General features: G+C 40.8%; 1 protein-coding gene across 3 annotated transcripts; it reads left to right on the top strand.

Annotated features, from left to right (window-relative positions):
* Positions 1–146: 146 nt before the first annotated feature.
* olig3 (oligodendrocyte transcription factor 3) lies at positions 147–21,650 on the top strand. 3 transcript variants are annotated; one of them, XM_025897320.1, is made up of 5 exons: positions 147–321; positions 15,914–16,037; positions 16,287–16,625; positions 16,908–17,003; positions 19,449–21,650. In XM_025897320.1, the coding sequence occupies exon 5, from the start codon at positions 20,005–20,007 to the stop codon at positions 20,881–20,883; it is 879 nt and encodes a 292-aa protein (XP_025753105.1). In that variant the 5' UTR covers positions 147–321; positions 15,914–16,037; positions 16,287–16,625; positions 16,908–17,003; positions 19,449–20,004; the 3' UTR covers positions 20,884–21,650. The 3 variants fall into 3 exon arrangements, with proteins under 3 accessions (XP_025753105.1, XP_025753104.1, XP_005474370.1); XM_025897319.1 differs by lacking the exon at positions 147–321 and adding an exon at positions 12,857–12,878 and having other exon boundaries at positions 16,287–17,003; XM_005474313.4 differs by lacking the exon at positions 147–321 and adding an exon at positions 13,161–13,196 and having other exon boundaries at positions 16,287–17,003.
* Positions 21,651–23,059: the final 1,409 nt, after the last annotated feature.

Below are 23,059 nucleotides of genomic sequence, written 5' to 3'. Positions count from 1 at the left end.
GCTGCATATGTCAGCCTTGTGTGTCTGTGGTTACATTTGTAATGCGATAATGACTGCAGTGCTGTTAAAGCCTCTGCTCGCGCGCATGCACGTGTGCGTGCGCACTCATGCGAGTGTGCGCTGACACCTGCTAGAGAGCTGCTTATTTGCATGATAAACGTGCAGCCCATCTTGTTAAGCGCCCTGTGAATGCAAACCGATACCGCCTGTTGGCCCCGCACCTGAGAGGTCAACGCTCAGCCGACTCACCCACCAACCGGGGGCAATTACCGGAGAAATCACAGGCGGGTGGAGGAGCGAGTCAACCCTGCGCTTTTAAAGGTTGGTGTGAGTCTAACCTCTGCTCGGGATAACCTGAAGGCAGACTCCTCTAGTAAAAGCAGCTGCTGAGCATGTCCAGTGCGATGACAGAGCGCGCCCCGTGTGCACGCTGCGAATATTTCTGTCAGTCTAAAAAGAGGTGGAGAGGGCCCAGACTAAATTGGATTGATTTTAGGTGGAGTCTCCCTCCTCAGCACCCCTCCAAAGTGAGTCTTTTACCACGCTGCCGCCGTCTCCTCACCGGCAGTTTAGCAGTAAAACATTTTTATAATCAGACGTTATTGTTCGCCGCCTCCTTGTGGGAGATGCGCCCATGTTCATTTTTTAAAAGGGCAAATCAGCCATAATTCAGTTTATAAACTGCTGCGCGCAGGGGAGAAATGCCTGGATGAATATTCATTAGAGTCCGCCCGAACTGCCACGCTCGGTGATTCATTAGGCATATGTAAATATCACTCACTTTAATTGCCCCTAAACTGACTCAACATAATGTTGTCATTAGCAAATTATTACTTATTTGCGATACTAATGGTACGGTATGGCGCGCGGAGCTGAAGCCACACATATATGATTGCAATTACAGCTCGTTTTATTCACAGGGTGACTGCGGGATCTGATGGATCTGTAATCCGTGTGTGTGTGTGTGTGTGTGTGTGTGTGTGTGTGTGTGTGTGGCTAAAGTGGCAACAATTAATTTCCTTGATTCTGAGTCTATCAGCCAACACAAACACACTGTGCGCACATCCTGCCAAACCAGCCCACGATAACAAAATAAATCGGCGTGTTTTAACATACCTCTAGAATGAACTCGAAATCATTTTAAAAATTGAAATGTTGAATTAACCTAATGAAAAACCAGTAAAACCAAACAGTTACTTTATCAATAAAGGAAGCATGAAAGTGTTTATGCGTCTATTCCATCGTGCTATTTAAACAGTTTAAGAAACACAAAATGTGTGTTTAAAAATATAATACGTGCGCAAAAAAATAAAATGAACGTGTTTTCTTCCTCACTGATCATGAATAAATTTACTGATTTTGATTCATAACTCCTGTACTGGTTGATTTATAATGCTCCTTTAAATGTTGCAACACTGCTTTTGCATAAAATTTGCTTTAGAAAAACAAATATTTTGATCATAAAGAAAATGATTTGATAGTTTAAAATTAGAGGGGACATTTGAACAGACTTAAATTGAAGAGAAATATTTGTTTTCTTCTTTCAAATACTGTTTGCTAACAATATAAGGCTACCTGTTTGAAAGGGGCACAGTGTAATTCATTATTCATATTAAATTTCATCAAATATCCCCTAAAGCTTCATATTAAATTAAGGGAAATCAGTCAGTGTTTAATTACTTTGTGTGTGTTCAGTTTAGCTTCAGAAAAACAAGGCTCAGCCTCAGATTCCTGTCAGGTACCTAAATCCTCTGATGCATGCTGAAACCAGCGGCTGTCACATTTTAAAAAATTAAAAAAAAATCCCTCACTGCTTGTCACAGTCTGCAAAACACAACTCGGTTTGGAGTTGTTTTATAGAGGCAGCAGCAGTTTGAAACAACAACCATGACAAAACAGGCCCACAAAACAGAGGGAGAGGCAGAGACAAATAATGATGTGTGTGTGTGTGTGTGTGTGTGTGTGTGTGTGTGTGTGTGTGTGCATGCATCTGTGAGAGAGAGTGAGGGAGCTAATAAAGTAATGTGATGGATGATCTCCTTTCTCCCAGAGGGACCAGCACCATGTAAATTGGCCCACACAATGCATTATGGATAAGGCAGTTGAGATTATAGCTTGTTAATGTGTCCCTCCCTCGTCCCCTCCCTCCCCTCTCTCCCCCTACTTCTTGCTTTTCTCCCTCGCTCTCTCTCTCTCTCTCCATCCCTCTGCTTCGGCTCAGGCAGTGACATGGCCACCTCATTGTCGGGGCGCGTGGGTCTTTTAGGTGCAGATGGAGAGGAAGACGAGCTGTACTGCAGCGACCTGCCAGACTTACTGGAATAAGTTTATGTATCTGTGCATGTGTGTGTGTGTGTGTGTGTGTGTGTGCGTGCATATGCTGCTCACATTGTGAGGACAACAGTTTGTTCACCCAGTCACATCACAGGGAGTCACCTCCCAATGCGGGGGGACAAGAAGTAAATAAGTAAGCTGCCTTTTTAAGGGTTAAGACTGAGCATTTGTCTATAGAATTACAACAGTCATCAGGGGATATATGGAAGTCAATGCAGCATCCTCCTAAGTGACAAAAACATGCTAATGCATGTGTGTGGTGTGTTTGTGAGAAAGACAAGCCAATCGCTAAGCAGCCAGCAGAGACAGTCCGTCAGCAGGGGCCAGGACTGTGGACATATGTCTCCTTCCTCCCTCACCCACACTACACCCCCCCTCAGCCTTCCTTAGAGGGTGCCAACCCCCCCTCCTCCCACACAGCCCCTTTCTCTCCACCTTACAGGCCCGTCCAGGGATCTGTTGGGCCATCTGTTGAAGCATGGCCAGAGGAGCCGGTCTAGAGAAAATGCTACTCCAGCGTAGATATGTGGCCAGTGTTGCTGTTGCTAACTAGCAGGGCTATGTTTGTATATGTGTGTGTGTGTGTGTGTGTGTGTGTGTGTGTGTGTGTGTGTGTGTGTGTGTCAGGGTGTCCCAGGGTAGACACACCCCATATTGTTTGAGCAAAAAACATGGCTGTGTTGTCTTTAAAGCCTGTATATGTTGTTAATGAGACAGAAAGCATTTTTTTCTCTTTATTAATGTAACTTGAATGTGTTGATTGTGATTGATCACATGAACATCGTTACAACAGCCTGATGACACCCATGTTAGCCTCAGGTCTTAATAGTCACACTGGAACTGCTACCAGGCTGGACTACCTGCATTTCCTCATCACTTGTATGTGAATGTATGTGATTGACATTAGCAGAACACAGTGAAGCAGGTGCAGAGACCTTCATATGTGACTTAACATGCATTAGTGCTACAGCTCACTCATGCTCTCTATCACTTTGTGCAGCTGGAGTTGAGTTAGATGGCTAAGTTGCATGCAACCTTTCCAGCTGACACTGTAGAGCATGTTGGATTAACATTATAAAAAAATACACCGAACAGACAATGACAACACTGAAGACGTAGTGAGTAGGTCATAAATTAAAAGCTATACTTATGAATTGTTGAGCTTAGGGGAAGATTTAGATTTTTGTTCCTGCACTAAACCAAACCAATCTTTCCTAAACATCAGCTCAGTAAAAGGTTTAATCAATTTGAAGTCACAGGAAGATCTGAAATAATTCTATCTGGAAAACAGCATCTGTGACCTGCAACCAGTAATGTCACTTAATCAGTGACCAAATGCATAAATGAACGATTCCTCATTATGAGTAGAAAAAACAATCTTGCTGACACACAGCTTATGTTCAAATATTTGACGCTTGGAGAGAGAATGCAATAATTAAATGTTATTAATGTACCGTGTTTAAAATCAAAGTGCTATACTACGAAAAATTAAAACAGTGAAAAAATAAAAGTACTTCAGGATCAATAAAGTTTTATTGAATTGAATTGAATTGGAAGTGAATGGATGCAGCATATATAGCACATGTGCAGGTGCAAGACCATTTAAGGCTTTAAATACAAATAGTGCCACTTTATAGTAGTACTGTAGTTTACAGTGGATTACAGTAGTCCAGTCTAAATGTAACAAATCTGATGCTTTTAAAACAAGTTCTATTTTTACCAACAAATTCTGTCTTCACCACTCATCTGATCTTTTTCTAATGCACATTATTTTGATTAATGAAATAGGAACACAATTTAAAATTGTTTGTAGAGGTTTAAAACCATTTCTTCTTTTCTTTTTTCATGACAAAATCATACAGTAATTAAACTGTCCTTGTGTCACACTCAAGGATACGCTGAACAAATGTGTCACTCAGTAAAAACCAGCCAAAACGCAAACCCCTTTCTCTGTAAAGAAAACCTTGGAGAAAAAGACCCAGAGAAGACTATTGTGCATTTAATGCTATTGACTAAATGATAATCTTAAACCTTGTAGTTCGCTTTGGCAAATGGTCAGCGGGGATGGAGAGCATATGTAATCTGTACCCAACTGGCTAACAACATTCAAAAGCAGCTGCGTGTGTCCTTTAAGGGGTCTAATAAACAAGCATGGAGGAAAATGGCTGAATGATCCCACTGAGAGCTCAACACCTGCACACACTCAGCTCACCAAAACAGCTGGTGCGATCCACAGCGAGGTTTTCCCTCGTTCTGGAGAGCAGTCTTTGTTCGATCTCAGTTGATATGATAAGTTTGAATACCATCTCAAGTCAAACCATTTTATCACACAGCTGCTTAAATTGTGAGCCACTATCTTTGAATCCAAAAGTGCACAAAAGTCACCAGTTTTTAACTTTCTTTACAAGGTTGCTCAGGTAAAATGCTTTGCTCCTGTTCCTAAACTGAAGTGTCAGCTAAATCTGCAAATCTGCAAAACTGCTCGCTTTATGAAGCTTTGTGTTAAGCTTCAAATCATTGTTTACGGTTTATAGTCCAGGATCCTTGTGTCATTTTTAGCTTCAGGGTGCAACTGCTTTCACTGAAACCAACAGTACACAAGAGATAGCAGAGCATTTCAAGAGCCTTGTTGTTCTTTCACGAGTTTGTGGAGAAAAACTATTGTAGAAAAGGCTGATGAGTTCATCACAGTTAAAAGCTTATGATGTGATGATCCACTATGGCTTGGTTTAGTTGTTATTTAAGGTTTAAAGCAAGACATTAAATCAAACAAACTAATAAATAAATGCTTCTTCATCTACCAGACAATTTTGAGATAGTGGAAAGAAAAATCCCCTATACACATGTCAGTATTCATTTAATTACTCAAATTATTCTGTTTAATAAGATTATACCTCATGTGCAAATTACATCCAATTTCCAAAAACTTAAAAATAGATAAATAAAGAAATAATTAAATTAAATCCACTGGGAGAACATAATGTATAGGACAGTTCTTTGTTTTACAACACAAAGCTTTCAAAGCCTGATTTCATACTCTGAGTCGGAAAGTTTCATAAACAGAAAGTGTTCAAGTAGTTTCAAATACTCATCACTGCAGTGCTTTTTGCTTCTTTTTTTAGAACTTTATTTGAGCACAATCCTTCAGAAGCTCTCTAAAACTGCATTATTTTTAATTGAAGGAATATAGTTGTGAATAAAATGTCAAGCTATCTCTTTACCTTATTCACCTGCAGTCTCACCTGAAATAAATCAGTAACTAATGGGCAGTTATGGTTAAAAACAAACAAACAGGTGTGCTCACAGGTGGCACAACCTTTATCTGCAGTAGATCAAAAGCAATACAGTACAAGTGTAACATTTCACTGATTAATCTTGCAATGTTTTATAATAAACAAAAGTTTTGCTTTGCTACTTTACCACACAAGCAAAACATTGTGACAGATTTTCTGTGAAGTGACCAATCGGTTAATGATCTGAACTTCATCTCCAGACCAGCTTCGGCCGTCTGTCTTGACAGAGCAGGGCAGGGTTTCCACAAACTTGAAAATCATCTGTTAACGGTTTAAATCGTGCAGTGTCTCCTTGGCTCACTGCGTCTTGATAAGCCCGGCAATCTTCGGCTCTGTGTGTGTGTTATGTGTGTGTTTTGGCTGGACCCTCCACGGCTGTGTGTGTGGGTGGTTGCCTCCACCCATTAGAACGGGTCATCTCTCTCTCATGGAGAGTTTTCACGGCTGTGGAGCGGATTAGGAGCAGAGAGGGAGGCAGACATAGAGAAAGGAGAAGAGATTATTGGGCATGCTGGAAGGAGGAAGGAGGGAGTCTCAAAAAGCGAGAATTAGCATCTACACTTCAGCATTTGTTTGTGGTATGTAGCTGACACTCATCCAGAGTGCCCGGGTGTACAGTGAGTACAAATGGAGGAACAAGTGAACACTGGCATCTCGTCACAAGTGGCCTTTAGAAGAGAGGAAAGGAGGTCTGAAGGGAAGAGAGAGGAAACTGTTGGGTTAAAGAGAGCCTATGTTAATGCATTTATAATTACATAAACTACAAGACAGGTTAAATCTATGCTGACATTTTAACAAGGTTTAAAAATCTGAGCCAAGATAATATTTGTTACAATCCCTGCTTATTTAAACTAAACTATCTTGTAATTACAATTGCAGTGTGATAAGTTTCACTTTGATTAACAGATAGAAGCTTAAGGTGAAAGTCAAGCTCATAGAAATTTAAACATTCTTTATTTAAATATTCTAAACCACTCATGTGGATGCAAATTGACTAAAGGCTTACTAACTTTTTTTATGGCTTATATGATCGAGTCTAGAGGTCCATGATAAACTGAAACAACACCAAAGCAGAAGAAGAAGAAGTTTAAATATTCAAACATTCAACCATCCAAAGAAATGGAGAGTGCACAAGAGTGCCAAAAGAACAGCAGGAAGAGTGAAAGACATCTTTTACAAGAGGCTAGTGAAACCTGCTGAGGTATGAATTGGAGACGGTAGCACTGAGGAGGCTGAGGTGGAGGTGGCAGAGCTGAAGATGCTTAGATTTTTATTGGGAGTGACCAGAATGGACAAGATTAGAAATGAGTATATCAGAGGGACAGCTCAGGATGAGTGCTTTGGAGACAACGTTAGAGAGGCAAGCCTGAGATGGCTTGAACATGTGCAGAGGAGGGTTATAGATATACTAAATATAAAGAGTGTTGAAGATGGAGCTGCCAGGCAGTAGGAAAAGAGGAAGACCTCAGAGAAGATTAATTGATGTAGTGAACGAGGACATGCAGCGGGTCGGTGTGACATAAGAGGATGCTGTTGGATCATCTGGAGGCAGATGATCCACTGTGGTGACTGAAGGGAGCAGACAAAAGAAGAGCGTCTTGTTGTGGTTTTCCCATGTTGCCTTTCTTTCCCCGCCGTTTATGGTTGTCCGCCCCACCCTTTCCCCCGTCTTGTTTCTCTTGTTTCTCTCTTACCAAAAAGATTGCCTTAAAATTACAAAGTTGCCTTTGTTGTTGTGTTTTGTTAGAAATATGTCAAGGCCTACTGTTTTAAGCCCTTTAGGTGTGCATTTGACCCACCTGAACCTCCCAGTTATGTTGCAGTGGTGACATTTTGAAGCATGTTTGTTTAAACTGGTTTCTCATTGTGTAAAATACATGATGGGGGGGCGGGGGCACCCATCTGTCAGCACGCCACATCTCAAAGCAATTGTTTAAAAAAAAAAGTTGCAAAACCAACCGCGTTAAAATGTCATTGTGTCCCATCTCATATTTATAATGAATTACAGGCTCGACAGTCAGAGAATATATGATCGTCTTTATGGAATGTTTACATCTCGGTGGGTGTCTGAATGGAGCCGGGAGGTGATTAAGACTTGAAGTGAACCAAACATTAAACCAGACAAAGTTTCGCATTTACAATTAAAGTTTGAACTACGATCTTAATGGCTGTCCCTCTCTTTCACACACACAAAGACACGACACAACCCCCCTGCACAAACACACACACACACGGAGGAGCACCATTCGCCAGTTGGTCTTAAAGAGGCAAATTCCTCCACAGCATTTTCTCAACATCGTAAAGCGTCTGCCGTTAAAGCAATGTTTTTTCAATCCGTCTGCTCCCCCTGACATTTCCAGATAACGCTGGCGTTAGGTTGATTTGGGGGAATTTGCACACCATATGCTGCTGTGTCAAACACCTACATTTAAGCCGACTATGCCTCTGCATCTCCTAATAGCGGCATCATTGGAGCTTGTTTATCTAATGTGCCTGTTAATGTTATTTATTGGGAGTCTGCCCGCTATCCAGTTCCTCCATGCATGCTAAGGAGACAGACATAAGATATGCAAATGCTAACGTCGACCGAACTTTGTGGCAGTAAAACAGAACATTTGCATTTGATGTAGCACATAATAAACTAGTTATTAGCATTTTAAATGCGTCAAACAAACTTGAAAAATGTGGCCTGTGCTGATGTGCTTTTTATTATTGCTGTGTGCAAGGAAAACACACATACACACGCCACACGTGCCTTCAAACGCTCAAAAAAAAAGAGTGCATGGGGAGACACATTACTATAAAACTGCTGTACACAGGACAGGATGTCACGAGGCAAAGAGTCACAGGACGAATGATTTTGTTTCCTCACCGTCTGGTATTCTGGTGCCATAAACTTCCTCTTTCTCAAACTCTACCCATTAAGCTATGCAGAAAATTTCATTTCATCAGCAAATCAGAGAAGAAACTCCAGTTTCAGCTTTGACAAGAAGAGATGATAAACAGGCTGGCCTGCCTGCTGCTGATTTATTAACTGAGTCACAGGCATAGACTGTATATAAAGGATGGACATAGATTTTCTGGTCTGAACAATGAAACCAAAGTGAAAGTGCCTTAAAATGCCATTCTTTTCAGTGGCCAGCAGGGGGCGATGGTTTCAAAAAGAAGGCAGATATCTCTTACTGTAATGCACAAAATCTGTGTTCATTTACCTTGAAGAGTTGAGGAACCAAACATGGCCAGATGTAGCTGCTGGGCTGAAGACACAAGTGTACGATTATGCTGGTTTTTGCCGCGGTTTTAATGGTATCCCTGCAAGGTTTAAAGACATACAAATACACACAGATAGATGTTGCAACTGTTTAAAAATTTGCAAAAAAAACCCTCGACAAAGTCTTGGCCTCTGGTTTTGACTTTTTCTCCTCCTTATCATCGCGTTTGACGTGATATTGTCTAAAGTTAGTGTTGAAAAGAAATAAATACAGCACAGCTGCAGGGGCCTATATGACCTTTTAAGGAACAATTTTAGCTGCTACTGAAGGTCAAATTTTTGCGAAACTTGCACACAGTGACTACCTCAAGGGTCTTTAACCACACTGTGCTTAAGGTAATACAGGTCGTTTTATGGGGACTCAACACTCCTCGTGGAGTATTGGTGAGATTTCACTGAAACAAGATTTATTTGTCCTGGATGTGACTGTTTACAAGCTTCCTTCACGTCTCTGTGGATTTTATTTCTCACTAGTTTGTGCAAGACAGCAAACCAACCAAGAAAACTTGTTACTTCCTTTCTGTATTTCATGCATTATACTAACCTATTAATTGTGATGGATCATAAGTCAGATACGTTATTGACATCCTGCCATTAATCAGCCTCCTAGTAGTGCAAGGATGCTATCAGAAGCAAATTTGACTTCAGTGACTTGCCCGAGGGCACTTTGGCAGGTGGAAGATCAAACAGCTAACCATGGGAGTAGCAGCACAAGTCAGCTGATCACAGCCTGCACATGAAAAATCCACTGTGCTCACCCAATTTTTGGTTCCCACCTGTGGTATTCCACTTTAACCCCTGCTGATAGCCTCAAACCCAGCCTCAAAGTATCCCAAGTGACTGTATTACTACTGCTGGTGTTGGTTTCAAGCTTGGATAATGGACGGTTGCATCAGGAAACACATCTGGAATTAAATTTTGCCAAATCAAACATGAGGATCGATCTGTAGCAGGATCAGCCGAAGGCACCTTTACCCGATAGCTTAGCGGCTAAAGCAACAACACAGTAATAATGTGTAAATAAACTGATATTTATACGGCATTTTTTTGCGTATTTTCCTGAGCATCCATATGAAATTCTAGTATTGTGACAATCCTGGTACCTAAATGATTTTAATGGGAGTAACACTCATTAGTTAAGATCATATTTCTTTTTTCTATCTTCTCTTCCTTTTTAGACTGTTTGTGTGATTAGCATGCTGAGCCAGAGCTTCAATGAATAAGAAGCATGGATGGCTTATGTTTCACTGCCCCTGCTACCTAGCGAACACAGAGCGGCGGGGGGGAGCTGTCTGAATTGGTTTTTCATTAGGAGTTAATGATGTGATAATCTCTCTAACAGTATCCAGGCCTTAGACCCTGCAGCCTGCAGTACTCCTCTAATCGAGTGTGTATGAGTGTGTCTGCCGTCCCACATACATATGTTTAAAAGAAGGGACTGTATTTGTGAATGTGCATCATTATAACCCAGTGTGGATCGTGAGCGTTATACAGTCAGGGTTGAGATGGATGGGCAGTCATCACTGAACCACACATGCACGCAAGCATGTGCACAGATCAGACCTGATCTGATCTCTACATGTAACCCCGCTCACCCACCCTCACCCCATCACACCAGCTTAAATCCTACATGTTAATCTCCCTCCTTCTCTCTGTCTTTCTCTCAAACACACACAAACATACTCGCTTTCATTCTCCGCTTGCAGAGACCCCTGCTTCATTTTCTGGTCATGTGCACCCATTGCGAGGGGGCGAAGCGGACACAAAGTGAAACAGGGAGCAGAATGGGGAGGAGAGGAGGCGAGGCTGGAGCTGCGGCCTGAAAGGAGGCGGTGGGAGGTGTCTAATTGTCCCACGCTGAAAGGGACAGTTAAAAGGAGAATCTTGTTGCAAAAGCTGGTGGGCTGGGCCGGAGGCTGGTTAAGTGCTGGTGGTGTGTGTAACTGTGTGTGTGTAACTGTGTATGTGTGTCTGTGTGTGCTTGTATGAGTGTGAGTCTAATGAGGAGGAGGATGACTGATGACCAAAGGGAGGATGAAACTGAAGAGGATGAGTTTAAAGGTTAAAGAAATAAATTAAAATTGCAGTTAAGTTAGTTTTAATATTAATATCAACACTCACCACGATCCAATATTGTAATTAGCTAATAAAAAAGCAAATTAATTCCAAAAATGTATAACTAACAGCATGCATAGTGTCACTTTCACTCCTGGTTTGCACTCACACATCCCAAAAAAACCAGAGGTTATAAACTATGTTGCATGGTAGAAAACCCGATGAATTTACATTTAAGACAGCACTGCTTATTCACAAAACATATTATACTATCTAAGACAATGCTGGTATAATTTTTTATGTGATGAAAATGCTTTCATACCATGATCATATTGATATAAAGCATTTGCTTTATATGAGACAACGAGACAAGGCCTAACATGTGAGACCAAGAGCTGCAAGACGATTTAGTACCTATAAAAGGGACATAAATTATACAAGTTATACTGTAAGTAATTGTAAGAGGTGTGTAATTTCTGGGTTAAACGTTCCTCATCTTACATTTAGGCACATTGGCAGTATATGTAGTGCCTTAACCTTGCCTTTTTACATTTTTATTATGCATTACATTAGATGATGAATTGCATGAATGATCCACTAATCCAATTGTCCTCTTCATATATATATATCTATATGTATATATAGATATATATATGTGTGTGTGTATTAAATATGCAACAAGGACTGTTCTCCTTTTCCTACCTAGAAGAAAAAATAAGCACCAGCAAGCGTTGCAGTGCATAAACACATGTGATCCTGTAATGATGGAGTCAATTATAAGCCCCTTGTTCTAGTGTACCTCCAAGTATATGTAGGTAAATATAATTACACCATAATATCAAGTAAAATAAGTGAAAATTCCATTTAATTTTTGGGCTGTATTATAAAGTATTACTAAAATTTCCAGAGGAAACTCTACCTACCTTGGCTACGTTTGTACTTATGCTGTATCACTGCTATTTTACAATAATGTTGCTGCTGATTTCATCTGGTGGTGATAGATTTACACTTTGAATTAGGTAGTGTGTCATCAGTGACAGTAGCTCAAAAACAAAAAACATTACTTTTTTTATATAGTCATAAAAATCATTATCACAGATTTTCTTAAAATATATTATGGTTTAAGGGTACATCACCCATCCCTGCCACCTGTACAGGCCATCCAACAAATTCAAGTTCTTTAATCCATATCACTAGTCATCAGTGTTGGTCAAGTTACTTGAAAAAAGTAATCAGTTACTAATTACTGATTACTTCCCCCAAAAAGTAATCCCGTTACTTTACTGATTACTTATTTTCAAAAGTAATCAATTACTTAGTTACTTAGTTACTTAGTTACTTTTTAAAAACACGATTTACGACCTGAACAGGTAATAAAGCGATAGATCTTTCAGCCCAATTCTACTTTTTCTGCATAATTCATCATACAAAATGTAATCAAATGGAAAAGTCTCTTTTTAAAACTTGTTTTATTAGTTTTAATCTTTTAACTTTATGCATCAAGCAAAAATTAAATTATATGCAACATTCTCTGACTGGAAGAAATTTGTTTAACATTTAAACCTATTTTCTGCACATTCCAGCACATAAAATAAAATTTTTTTTATGTTTACACTCACTCTTTCAAATAGATGCAAGTAAAACACAGCAGAAAATAAATAAAATCAAAGACTAGCGGTCCTGTTGCTCTATTTTCACCTGTAAAGCAGGACTGGGGTAGGCGGAGGTTTACCCTGGTGCAGGTGTGCTGCAGCGGTCAGTGGAAGAATCCGCGAGTTTCTCTGTGAATTTCACATTACGTCGTAGTACACTCGGTGCTTGCTTGGAAGTTTAGGGTTTTTTTCGCTGTAAAAAGAAGTTTTCTTCCCACGCACAACGGACACTAATGTTTTTGTCACTTTTTATGGAATCAAACTCAAAATAAGGTCAGTACTTCCACGCTTTAAACGCTGCATGCTACACTCTGTCCCGCACTCGATATATTATGATCTGCAGACAGCTGTTGTCACGAATGTCGCACTGGCTTACGTCACTGTCATGAGACGTTCTCGCAAAAAATCACGGTTTTAGTAACGCAGTAACGCAGCGTTCCTACGTGAAAGTAACGGTAATCTAATTACCGTTTTTGCAATAGTAATCCCTTACATTACTCGTTACTTGAAAAAAGTAATCAGATTACAGTAACGCGTTACAAGTAACGCGTTACTGCCCATCTCTGCTAGTCATCGCCATGCACCTACCAGGTAGTCACACTAGTTACCTCAATCTAATGCAATCTAACAGCAGTTCATGAAATAATCACAACCTCTAATCTACTGAGTCGTATCTACGAGCTTAATTTTTCATTGGGCTAAGCTCATATTCATAGATTCATGTGCCATCACTTCAGATGCACTAAGCTACTAGTAACTGAAGGGTTAGCTTTCGCTTTATGGTTAATGCAGTGACCTTGAGGAGATCAGGTGCTTCATTACCAAATGGCATGATTTAATTTGACTTACTGTTGTAGAGTATATCAGCAGAGAGGGCAAAGGGACATTTTTGGATGAGCATAGACACCAACACTGTGGGGTTGTTTGTGCTGATTAGCAAGCTAGCTGTGAGCTAGCTGTAGCGCTACTAACACAAGATGCAGGACGTAGCTGGTGATAATAGCTTTGCTATGTACAGCTCAAGTCTGTTGTCCTTAGGCCAATGCTCAGGCATACAGTACAGTATATACACTGATCTCTCAGTTGTGTTACAACACATCTGACTTAGACGCAGCAGTACCTCAGGAGTTCAAGCATGCACCAAAAGGATGCTGTCAGTTAACGGTCACAGGTGTTTACTTGATGTTTGACAAAGAACTGTTAAAGATGTAAAAGATTTCATGCACTGATATGTAGCAAAGATTCGAAACTAAATTGTTTTCCAAAATTGTTTTCAATAAGGAAAACAAGAATTGCACACATTGATCAGTCGTGCGTTGGGATGAAAAATATGTGTCTGAAAACTTCATTGCTTGTGTTTGATAAAAACATGCCTCAGAAAGCTTTGAGATGCCAATTTTGTATCAGAGTGTGTTCAGACAGAGAGAAATAAGAACATGAAGGTATGTTTCTTCATTACTGAAATGTTAATTTGACTTGTTTTTGCCTAATTAACGCCAGTGTCTTCCAAGAACAAAACAGCCCCACAAATATTAATTAGGACCTCAATATTCATGTTGGCAGAGATGGTTGTGAGGTCTGTAATTAACGAGATTTTAATCGTTTGATCATCTCCTTAATTAAAGGCTTGCTATAATTTGAAGGTTTGTTTACTTTTCACAAAATAGGAATGAAGAAATCTTATTGATATTCTTTTACCCACAATTCACCCAAAGAAAACTGAGAAGGCAAAATCAAGCTTTTAAAAGTTGCCATAACATATCTGAGAGGTGCGGTACATCTTTTACTTTTCAAATGTTGACCTATCATTTAGAAAAGTAAATCTCAGAACTACTTTTTTACGGTTTCTGCTTGGCATCACTGTGAGATATCAATGCTCCTGTTGCTGTCTTCCATCTGCCGCTCAAACACTTCGAACTAAGCGAAATCTCTTTTAGTGAAACTTCAAGCTGTGGTTTGATGGTGTCTTTGATGGGTAAAATGAAAGGAGTATACATCCACAGTTATTCATGCATGGATTGTATTCAGTAAAATGATGTGTAGGCAACGTTTCTGTAAGAAAAACAAACTCTATCTACTGTCAGCTCAAATATTTACAAGAATTTACAAGGTTCTTTTTTCAGATTATATTAGCATATAGAAACACATTTGCCCTCTTAAAGAAGGAATAAATGTAGATTGCAAATCATTCACCACAATTAATAAGCCAATCACATGGCAGGAGCTCATGCATTTAGGCATGTAAATGTGGTTAAGACGACCTGCTGAAGTGACTGAAACAGCAGTGTGTGCTTCTTGGTGAATAAAGGGAATAGTAGCTGAAATAACCAGTTATTAAAAACATCTTTCTGAACCTTTGCGCACATGTGCTACAACAGCAGAAGACCATACTGGGTGACACAGTAAGAGCAAGAAACTGAGGCAACAATTTCAGACTGTTGGTGGTGGTTTAATGATGTGGGGATATTTTCCTGACACACATTGTGCCTCACCAACCGAACATTGTTTAAATGCCACAGCTTACCTGAGTACTGAGTACTGTTGTTGATCATGTCCGTCCCTTTATGACCACAGTGCTCCCATCTTCTGATGGCATCTTCCAGCATGTCATAAAGATCCGATCATCTCAAACTGGTTTCTTGAACATGATGATGAGTTCACTGTGCTCAAATGGCATCACAGAATTATGGCAGTCCAACACAGTACTAGCAAGGTGTAACTGATGAAGTAGACAGTGAGCGTACAGTTACTTGATTGCTACAAATGAACGGCTCTAGGTTTCTATTCGCACTTTTGTATAGATGTTAATGGAGGTCCATAATAAATAAAGTCAGAATAACTCTCAGCAACAACTGCAGTACATTTTTAGGTTTGTGTGAGCAATTATATTTTAACCATCAGTAACTATAATATAATTGAATTTTTATTTATTTATTTAAAGTTACTGTCAGATTTCTGTTTTCTTGTTAATTTGTTAAAGTATGTGTAACCAATCCCAGATACTTCCACATTTTACTCCTTTGATAGTGAAAGTTAGCATCAGATACAGAAGAGATGGCACAAAAGACAAACTCTAAAAGTAAAAAAAACTCTACAGTATAAAACACACAAGCCAACTTTTGTTAATATGCCAGCAAAGAAAAAAAGTATTAAAGTAATTTTAAATCAAATTAATTGTTAGTGTCTTGTAGCCTCGAGCAGTTCGTTTTAACAAAATTGTTCAGCAGAAAATGTTACATTTTGATGATTTTTAAAAAATAATGTTAACTGCTTCATCTTATTTATGCATGATATATTTTGGCTTTCAGGAGAGTCCAGGTGAAGCTCTAATCTTTTAAAGCTATAACAAGATTTCTAATGAGTTCCTGCAACACATAAATAAATGTGTAAGGTCACAGAGTGAAGATTCGTATGCCCACCTCCACAGACCAGGTAAGTGTTTACAGTCTTTACTGAAGTAAAGCATGGTTTGATATACAGACGATTACTCCATGTGAACTAAAGCAGAAAGAACACAAAGAGGCAAAATTAGGAGACAAAACATGTCTAACTCATGCCCCTCTTGCCCGTTCTTCATTTCAGAGTATGTGTGAACTCAACACATAATATTTCATTCTTTTTTATAACAGTGACATCAGCTATGATCTTTGGCTCTGACTTTTACCTTCTTTATTGTCTCAGGTATGTGATAGAGAGATACTCAGCCAGTCATGTGTCACAGACACTCACTGCTGACCACAAACTACCACAGAGAAGCCTCCATTCACTGTGGACTGTCCTGAGACTAGTAGAGGTGGTCTAGTAGCTGGAGCCTCCCAGGAGGTAGATGAAGAGGAGACTGGTTGCTACTGGAGATCATGTTTAATTTTTTAGATGTTTTTACATTTAAATTGATGATCTGAATCAAACTCCATGGGCCTTTAGAGATCATAACAAATAAGATCTTCTGAACGTTTAGTTGTCCGTCGTCTTCTACTGAATCCTATCCCAGGTGCACCAGGCAGGATGCAAGATGAACAGGTAAACAGCAACAGGTCACCTGCGAACTCCACATAGAAAGCCCCTCAGCCAGCTGATGGGTTCAAACCTGGGACCTTCTTTCTGTGATGTGATGATGCCAACCACCAAACCATCATGCTTCCAAACTTTTAGCACAACATATTTGTCTTTTAAATTCATATACTCATATACACTTTTTAATTTTTTGCCTGTTAGATGTTCTTAGAAGACATCTAAACACATGCTTATAGAATCTGCATTATGGGACATAAACAATGCTTTTTCTTACCTCATTTTCACCAGACCTGCTGAGCAGATAGAGTGGACCGGACTTTTTCGAAGGGATGCCTTAAGTGAAAGGGGCTAAAAAAAAGCCTCTCTGGTCAAAGGTGAAAAAAGGTACTGCAGTAATACAGTATATACTGTAAGGAAAATAATGTGACTATAAAACAATACATCAAAGCATATAAATGCTTTCTAGTAGACGCTATTCCAGTAGAAACTTTATAATAAAACTGTAAATGAACCTATTATGGACTTAACTGTGTTACTATCTTGTGCTTTTGGGGTCAGTAATCTAAGCAGACCTCCTACCTCCCGCTCTTTGGTGACACATCAGAAATGTTCCCTTATCTCTATGCCTATCTATTTAAAGGCATCTTTGTCTACATGCACACATGTGCAACACTCAGTCAATTTTCTCATGACCCAAAGTATGATTGCATGAACCTGTGATACCCAATACATGCATTACAGAATGGTATATGTACAACATCAAAACTGCAAATTTAACACACCTTTTAAAATAGTAACAAACAGTGACGTCTAAGATTAAAAAGCAGCAGCACTGGCTCAATTTGGGTCCCTGTGATTGTGTCCTTTTGCTGCCCAGAGAGCTGATGTGAGAGGGCAGAGAGCCACTTCTCAAAGAGAGGAAGAAAAAAAATGTGAGAGGGTTTCAAGAGAAGAAGCAAGCCTAACCAGAATCTTGTGAGAAGGAGTACAGAGAGTGAGAAAGATTGTGAGAGGAGGAGAGAGGGGGAGAGATAAAAAGATACGAACAGAGGAATAAAAGGAAAACGAGGAGCTTACGCAGTGAAAAGAGCACATTATGGGCGACCTGCTGCGACAGTAGTGTGGGGAACGGTGAATAACTGCCTTCATTTAGGCCAGTGTCCTGGTGGTGTGGAATCAGAGGCCTCAGATGGACACACACACTCACAAACACTAAAATACATAAGCAAAAATACCCTTTGCAAAGCATGTGTTCCTGCACAAATTGATATCTGACACACACACACACACATGCTAACAGACCTGCTCTGCCCCTCTCATTCACACATTTCTCCACATTGGCCGGATTAGGAACACTTTCTCTTGGGTGTGCGAGGCTGCCCCACACACAAAGAAACACTTGGGGACAGGATTAGTAGGCTTACAGGGGATTCACATATGTCCAGTTCAAGCAATTGGTATTCAAAGCTTTACACTATCAAATGCCACCAAGAGAGAGCAAAGCCGACCAGCGCTTTTCTTTGCATTGGCAGCACCTTTATGAGAGGGGCTCTTTTGCTGGGCCAACAATGAGGCTGTGAATACACATTTTTACTGTTCTACCAGGGGGATCTCATTGGTGAAGGATGAAGCACGGAGCAGAGTTTGAGGCAGACTTTATTATCAGGGTTTGAAGTGCTGGGTGGGTGAGAGTGCAGACGGACGGATGGATAGAGGGATGGATAGACAGATGGATAGATAGGGATGCTGAGGTGGTTGGTCAGAGGAAGAGTGCTTCAGTTACTTCCACATGTTATTGTTGGTGGCCCGTTCCTCCACTCCACCTCGACAAAACAGATCTGGAGTAGACTCTTCAGAGTGGAGAGAGCACTCTCAGCTGCTCAATATAGACAATACTGACTCAATTTACACCATTCGCCCAATATTTTAATGCACATTGAAAGATCAGCTGTTTGCTTCAGTGGATAAAAACTAACGTTTTGAATGTTTTCACTGCGTGTGTACAATACAGAATTTTTATGACTGGTTTTAAGATTTAGTAGTCTTTCTTCCCTTTTGTTTTTGACATATCTGTAGTTTGGCAAGTCTTCCCATTTTGTCTTTTAACATTTTTTAGACGTGGTTTGTGTGCATGGCTTGTATTTGCCTCATATTGTATTTTAAGTATAATTAAATTTAATTGATTGCTGAAATTATTACAATGTTTGAATGTTTTTCTTTCAGTGGTATTTATTTTAAGGTAATAAATATTAGATAATAATAATAATAACAACAACAACAACAATAATAATAATAATAACAATAATAATAATAATAATAATAATAATAATAATAATAATAATGTGCTTTTAGCACATGGAAGCTAGAAGTTGGGCCATGAGGCACAGCCTGGTAAACTCTGACATCCGCATGCTGCCATATGGCCAGAAGAGTGCCGAGAGTCGGAGCCGGCATGTTACCTCCGTCCCAGCGGAGGCCCTGCACCCCTGCGGCAGCACTAACCGCTGAATGGGAAAAGCAATTTCCCTTCCCATTCCTCCTCATTCCCTCAGGCGACCACCGGCGGAACCTCGGAGACTTTGGCTTAAATTTTGACCGTCCGATACAAAGTGAACAGTGTGTGTGTGAGTGTGTGTGAGGCTAATGAGGTTTTCTTCTTTTACAAAAATGCAGCATGCTCTCTGCAGTTGTGTTTCATTCAGTCAACAATTTTAAACGGCTCTCTTTTTAAAATGTATTTCTTCTTTTTTGCGATGTTATCACTGTGCGTGTGTGCGTAAAGTAGGCTATGGGATGATCTCAAAATAAACCGCGTGTGCTTTTTTTCAGTAAAAATCACTAAGGAAGAAAACTGACCGGTTTCTCCAGGAAGAGCAACTTTCCCATCCACGAGAGAAGAGGAGGGGAGAGGAGAGGAGCGCGGTGCCCCCCGACAGTTTTCTGACAATGGCAGTGAATGTTTGCGCACCGCGGTCACTGGGACAGTCAAAGCACACCGCCCCCTTTCTAACGGGCACGTCATCCTCCTAACTAGGCGTTATGAATAGGAAAGCCGCTTTTGTCTGTCCGCGCGTATAAATACCCACAATCAGTGTCCTCCTCACCGCAGAGTTACAGAGACACACGCAGAGAGAAAGTCGACAGACACTGACGCAAAGTGGGCACCGATGTGATAAGGACAGAAGCGCGGGACAGGAGGGATACAGGCAACATCAGGTGACCAGAGTGACTAAAGGCTTCGGAAAAAGAGAGAAAGGGAGAGGCAGAGAGTAAAAGCTGAGAGGGGAGAGAGAGGGGAGAGAGTGAAAGTGAGAGTGAGAGAGAGAGAGAGGGAGGAAGCCAGCAGCGACCTCCTACCCAACAACCTCGGAAGCAAACTCATAAAATGAATTCAGACTCCAGCCCAAGCAGCAGAGCCTCATCCCCGGACATGGACGGCATGTTTCTCCGTGACCACCACCCGCATCACCATCACCATCATCACCACATTGGCTCCTCCGTGTCCTCCTCCACGCAGAGTGGCGAGCAGCAGCGCCAGAAGATGACCGGCGGCGAGCACCTGCGCTCAGGAGAAGCAAAGTCGGCGTCGGTGGGAAGCAGCAGCAGTAGCAGCAGCAGCAGCAGCAACAAGTATAAACTGAAGAAGCAAGTCACCGAGGAGGAAATGTACCAGCTCCGCCTCAAGATTAACGGCAGGGAGAGGAAGCGCATGCACGACCTCAACCTGGCCATGGACGGCCTGCGCGAGGTGATGCCCTACGCGCACGGGCCCTCAGTGCGGAAGTTGTCCAAGATCGCCACGCTGCTTCTGGCCAGGAACTACATCCTGATGCTCACCAGCTCCCTGGACGAGATGAAGCGGCTGGTAGGGGAGATATACGGAGGGCAGCACTCAGCCTTCCACTGCGGCACGGTGGCGCACGGCGCCGGCGGACACTCCGGAGGTCCCGCCGCTGCCGCCGCTGCAGCAGCCGCTGCCGCTCACCAGGTGCACCCTCTTCTCGGGAGCGCGCTGTCTTCTTCCACGTCCTCCACTCTGTCCAGCGCGCTGCCGGGGCTCACGTCCATCAGAGCGCCCCACTCCCTGATGAAGGGCGCTCCAACTGCGCCCTCGGCCCTGCAGCTGGGCTCCGGTTTCCAACACTGGGCTGGGCTGCCGTGTCCCTGCACCATCTGCCAGGTGCCTCCGCCTCCTCCACACATCCCCATCACCTCCACCGGCCTCACGAGACTCTCAGGGGAGGGGAAAGACGGGATGAAATGATGCCCGTGTGTCTGATGAGCAGCAGAGACTGAGAGATGTAATGATGTTTGTAAATAGATAATTCAGGGCATGAGGGGGAATTTGGCCTCACTGGTGCATGTCGTTGTTTAGTCTGTTTTCTTGTTTGGCGTATAAGAGAAAAGCCTTTTTCCTCCTTGTAACAAGGACTTAGACTATATATATATATAAAGACTACTGATTTTTGCCAGTTGATGGTAAAAAAAAAATGGAAAGAAAATATCTCATGCAAAGAGACACACCACGCTCCTCCTGTGTTTAACTGAGTCTTCGTTTCACATCACATTGAGAAAGGTGAAGGAGGCAGCATGAACATTTTAATTTTGCTTCTTTCTTTTTCTTTTTTAATATTTTTTAAATATATCAAGCGTCATTTTGTGAAAACGAAGAATGCTCTCTGTGCCTTGTACCAAGGATTTTAAAGTTGAGTTCTATGTAAAAATAAATAACATGTTTGTGTTTGGCTAAAACGATTCTGCCACCACGGAAATTTGTTTTAAAATTTTTTAAGATTTATTTTTAAAAAAGTGGCTCACTGTGTGTCGATTTGTGCCCTGATTTCTATTAATTTCTATTTTGATTTTAACTTCTTTTTTTTTTTGCATGATGGTGTAATTTTCACAGCATGATTGTTTTTGCTGAAATGAATTTGTTATGCCCAGAGACCCCGTGTCTTTATTTTTGTACATTGTTGATGACTGATGAAATATTTATTATCGCCCAGCGTCACTGGATGAAATTTCAATAAAACTGGAATTATGAATCATACCCAATTTATTCCTCTGTTTATTTTAAATACTCACTTGAAAGCCTAAATCATCGAAACGACATTTTTTTTCCTATCATATAAGAATTAAACCCCCGGAAGTTTAAGTCAGTTTTACTTTTTTATTTCTTTAATTAATTTTAGTAGTTTCACACAGAATCTTAAGATAAATACGAAGCTGTGCTTCTTTAAATATTTTATTTTGCCCACATATATTTAATCATTGCACATTAACAAAATAAATCTTGTTTTAAATAATTACTGCGCAATGATTATAAACATTTCAAGGCCTCAGTCAAAAACACCTCAGCGCGTTTTTTCTTTTACACTTCTCATCATTATTTGTTCTTTTTTTAAGACCCCGGATTTTTCTGCCCATTTAAAACAGGCTACATTGAAATCAACAAAACGCAGAGATGTTAAATGAACATTTGCTATTTTATAGTAAAAAATTCTAAGGAAAACTACATATAAATAAGTGAAAATTAACATCTGATATTTTTCTCCTTTAAATGATCCTAGAATAACTGCTGAAATTACGCAGTAGGACATTAAACATTTTGCTGGTTGTTCAAATTCATGTTTTAGAACTGTTCTAAAATTAACCAAAGTTTTGAAGCCATGTCACCTTCTTCTCGGGGCATACATGTCTGCACAATAACACGAATGCATCATTTATTTAGGATTCGCGCAAATGTTAGGAACAGGGAGAAACGAGGGGGAAATGAGGCACTGAGCTGCAGCCTAATGGAGCCCAGCTGAATTGGTCCCTGTAGCAGCTAGAAAGTGATCCGCCTTGGGGAGCGCAGAGCAGTTTGTCCGCCGGGTCCCTTGGGTGTTTCTCCGTCTCATCTCTGCAGCGACAGAATGCACGTATGTTTGTGGAGATTACAAGTTAATTGTTCATGGGGGACCGAGAGGAGAAAATCACATCACAGAGAGGCGTCGGGATTACAGGCTTCTAAATGTAGAAGATTATACATTCAGACCCCCTCCTCGGCCTCGCCGTATGCAAATGAGTGTGTGGATTAAAAAAAGTAAAGAAAGACAGAAAGAGAAAAGGAGACGAAGCCCTTTTGTAACTTATTTGGAGGGAAGAAAACACAAGTTTGGTGGCTAAGTCGAGAAAGAGTGAAAGAGTTCATTTTACGCTTCTTCTTCTTCTTTTTTTGTCTTTAGGAATGAGTGTAGCCTGTCTGTCCCTCGCAGGCTGCCAGATGGGATGTAAATAGCTGGGTAGCTGCAATGGCCTTTTAACCACACAACACTGAGGAGGATGTTGTCAAGGGAAGCTGGCGGTTTGCGAGTTAATAGTCATGAGTTGGGGTAATTACTTAAGGTTTATTATGCTCTGGTTTCAAAGGAAATAGACTCTTCAATGGGCCGAGAAAT

Source organism: Oreochromis niloticus, linkage group LG13 (genome assembly GCF_001858045.2).
Source record: "Oreochromis niloticus isolate F11D_XX linkage group LG13, O_niloticus_UMD_NMBU, whole genome shotgun sequence".
Classification (NCBI taxonomy): domain Eukaryota; kingdom Metazoa; phylum Chordata; class Actinopteri; order Cichliformes; family Cichlidae; genus Oreochromis; species Oreochromis niloticus.
Note: the sequence above shows the minus strand (reverse complement) of the source record. Positions and strands in the feature narration are given on the sequence as shown.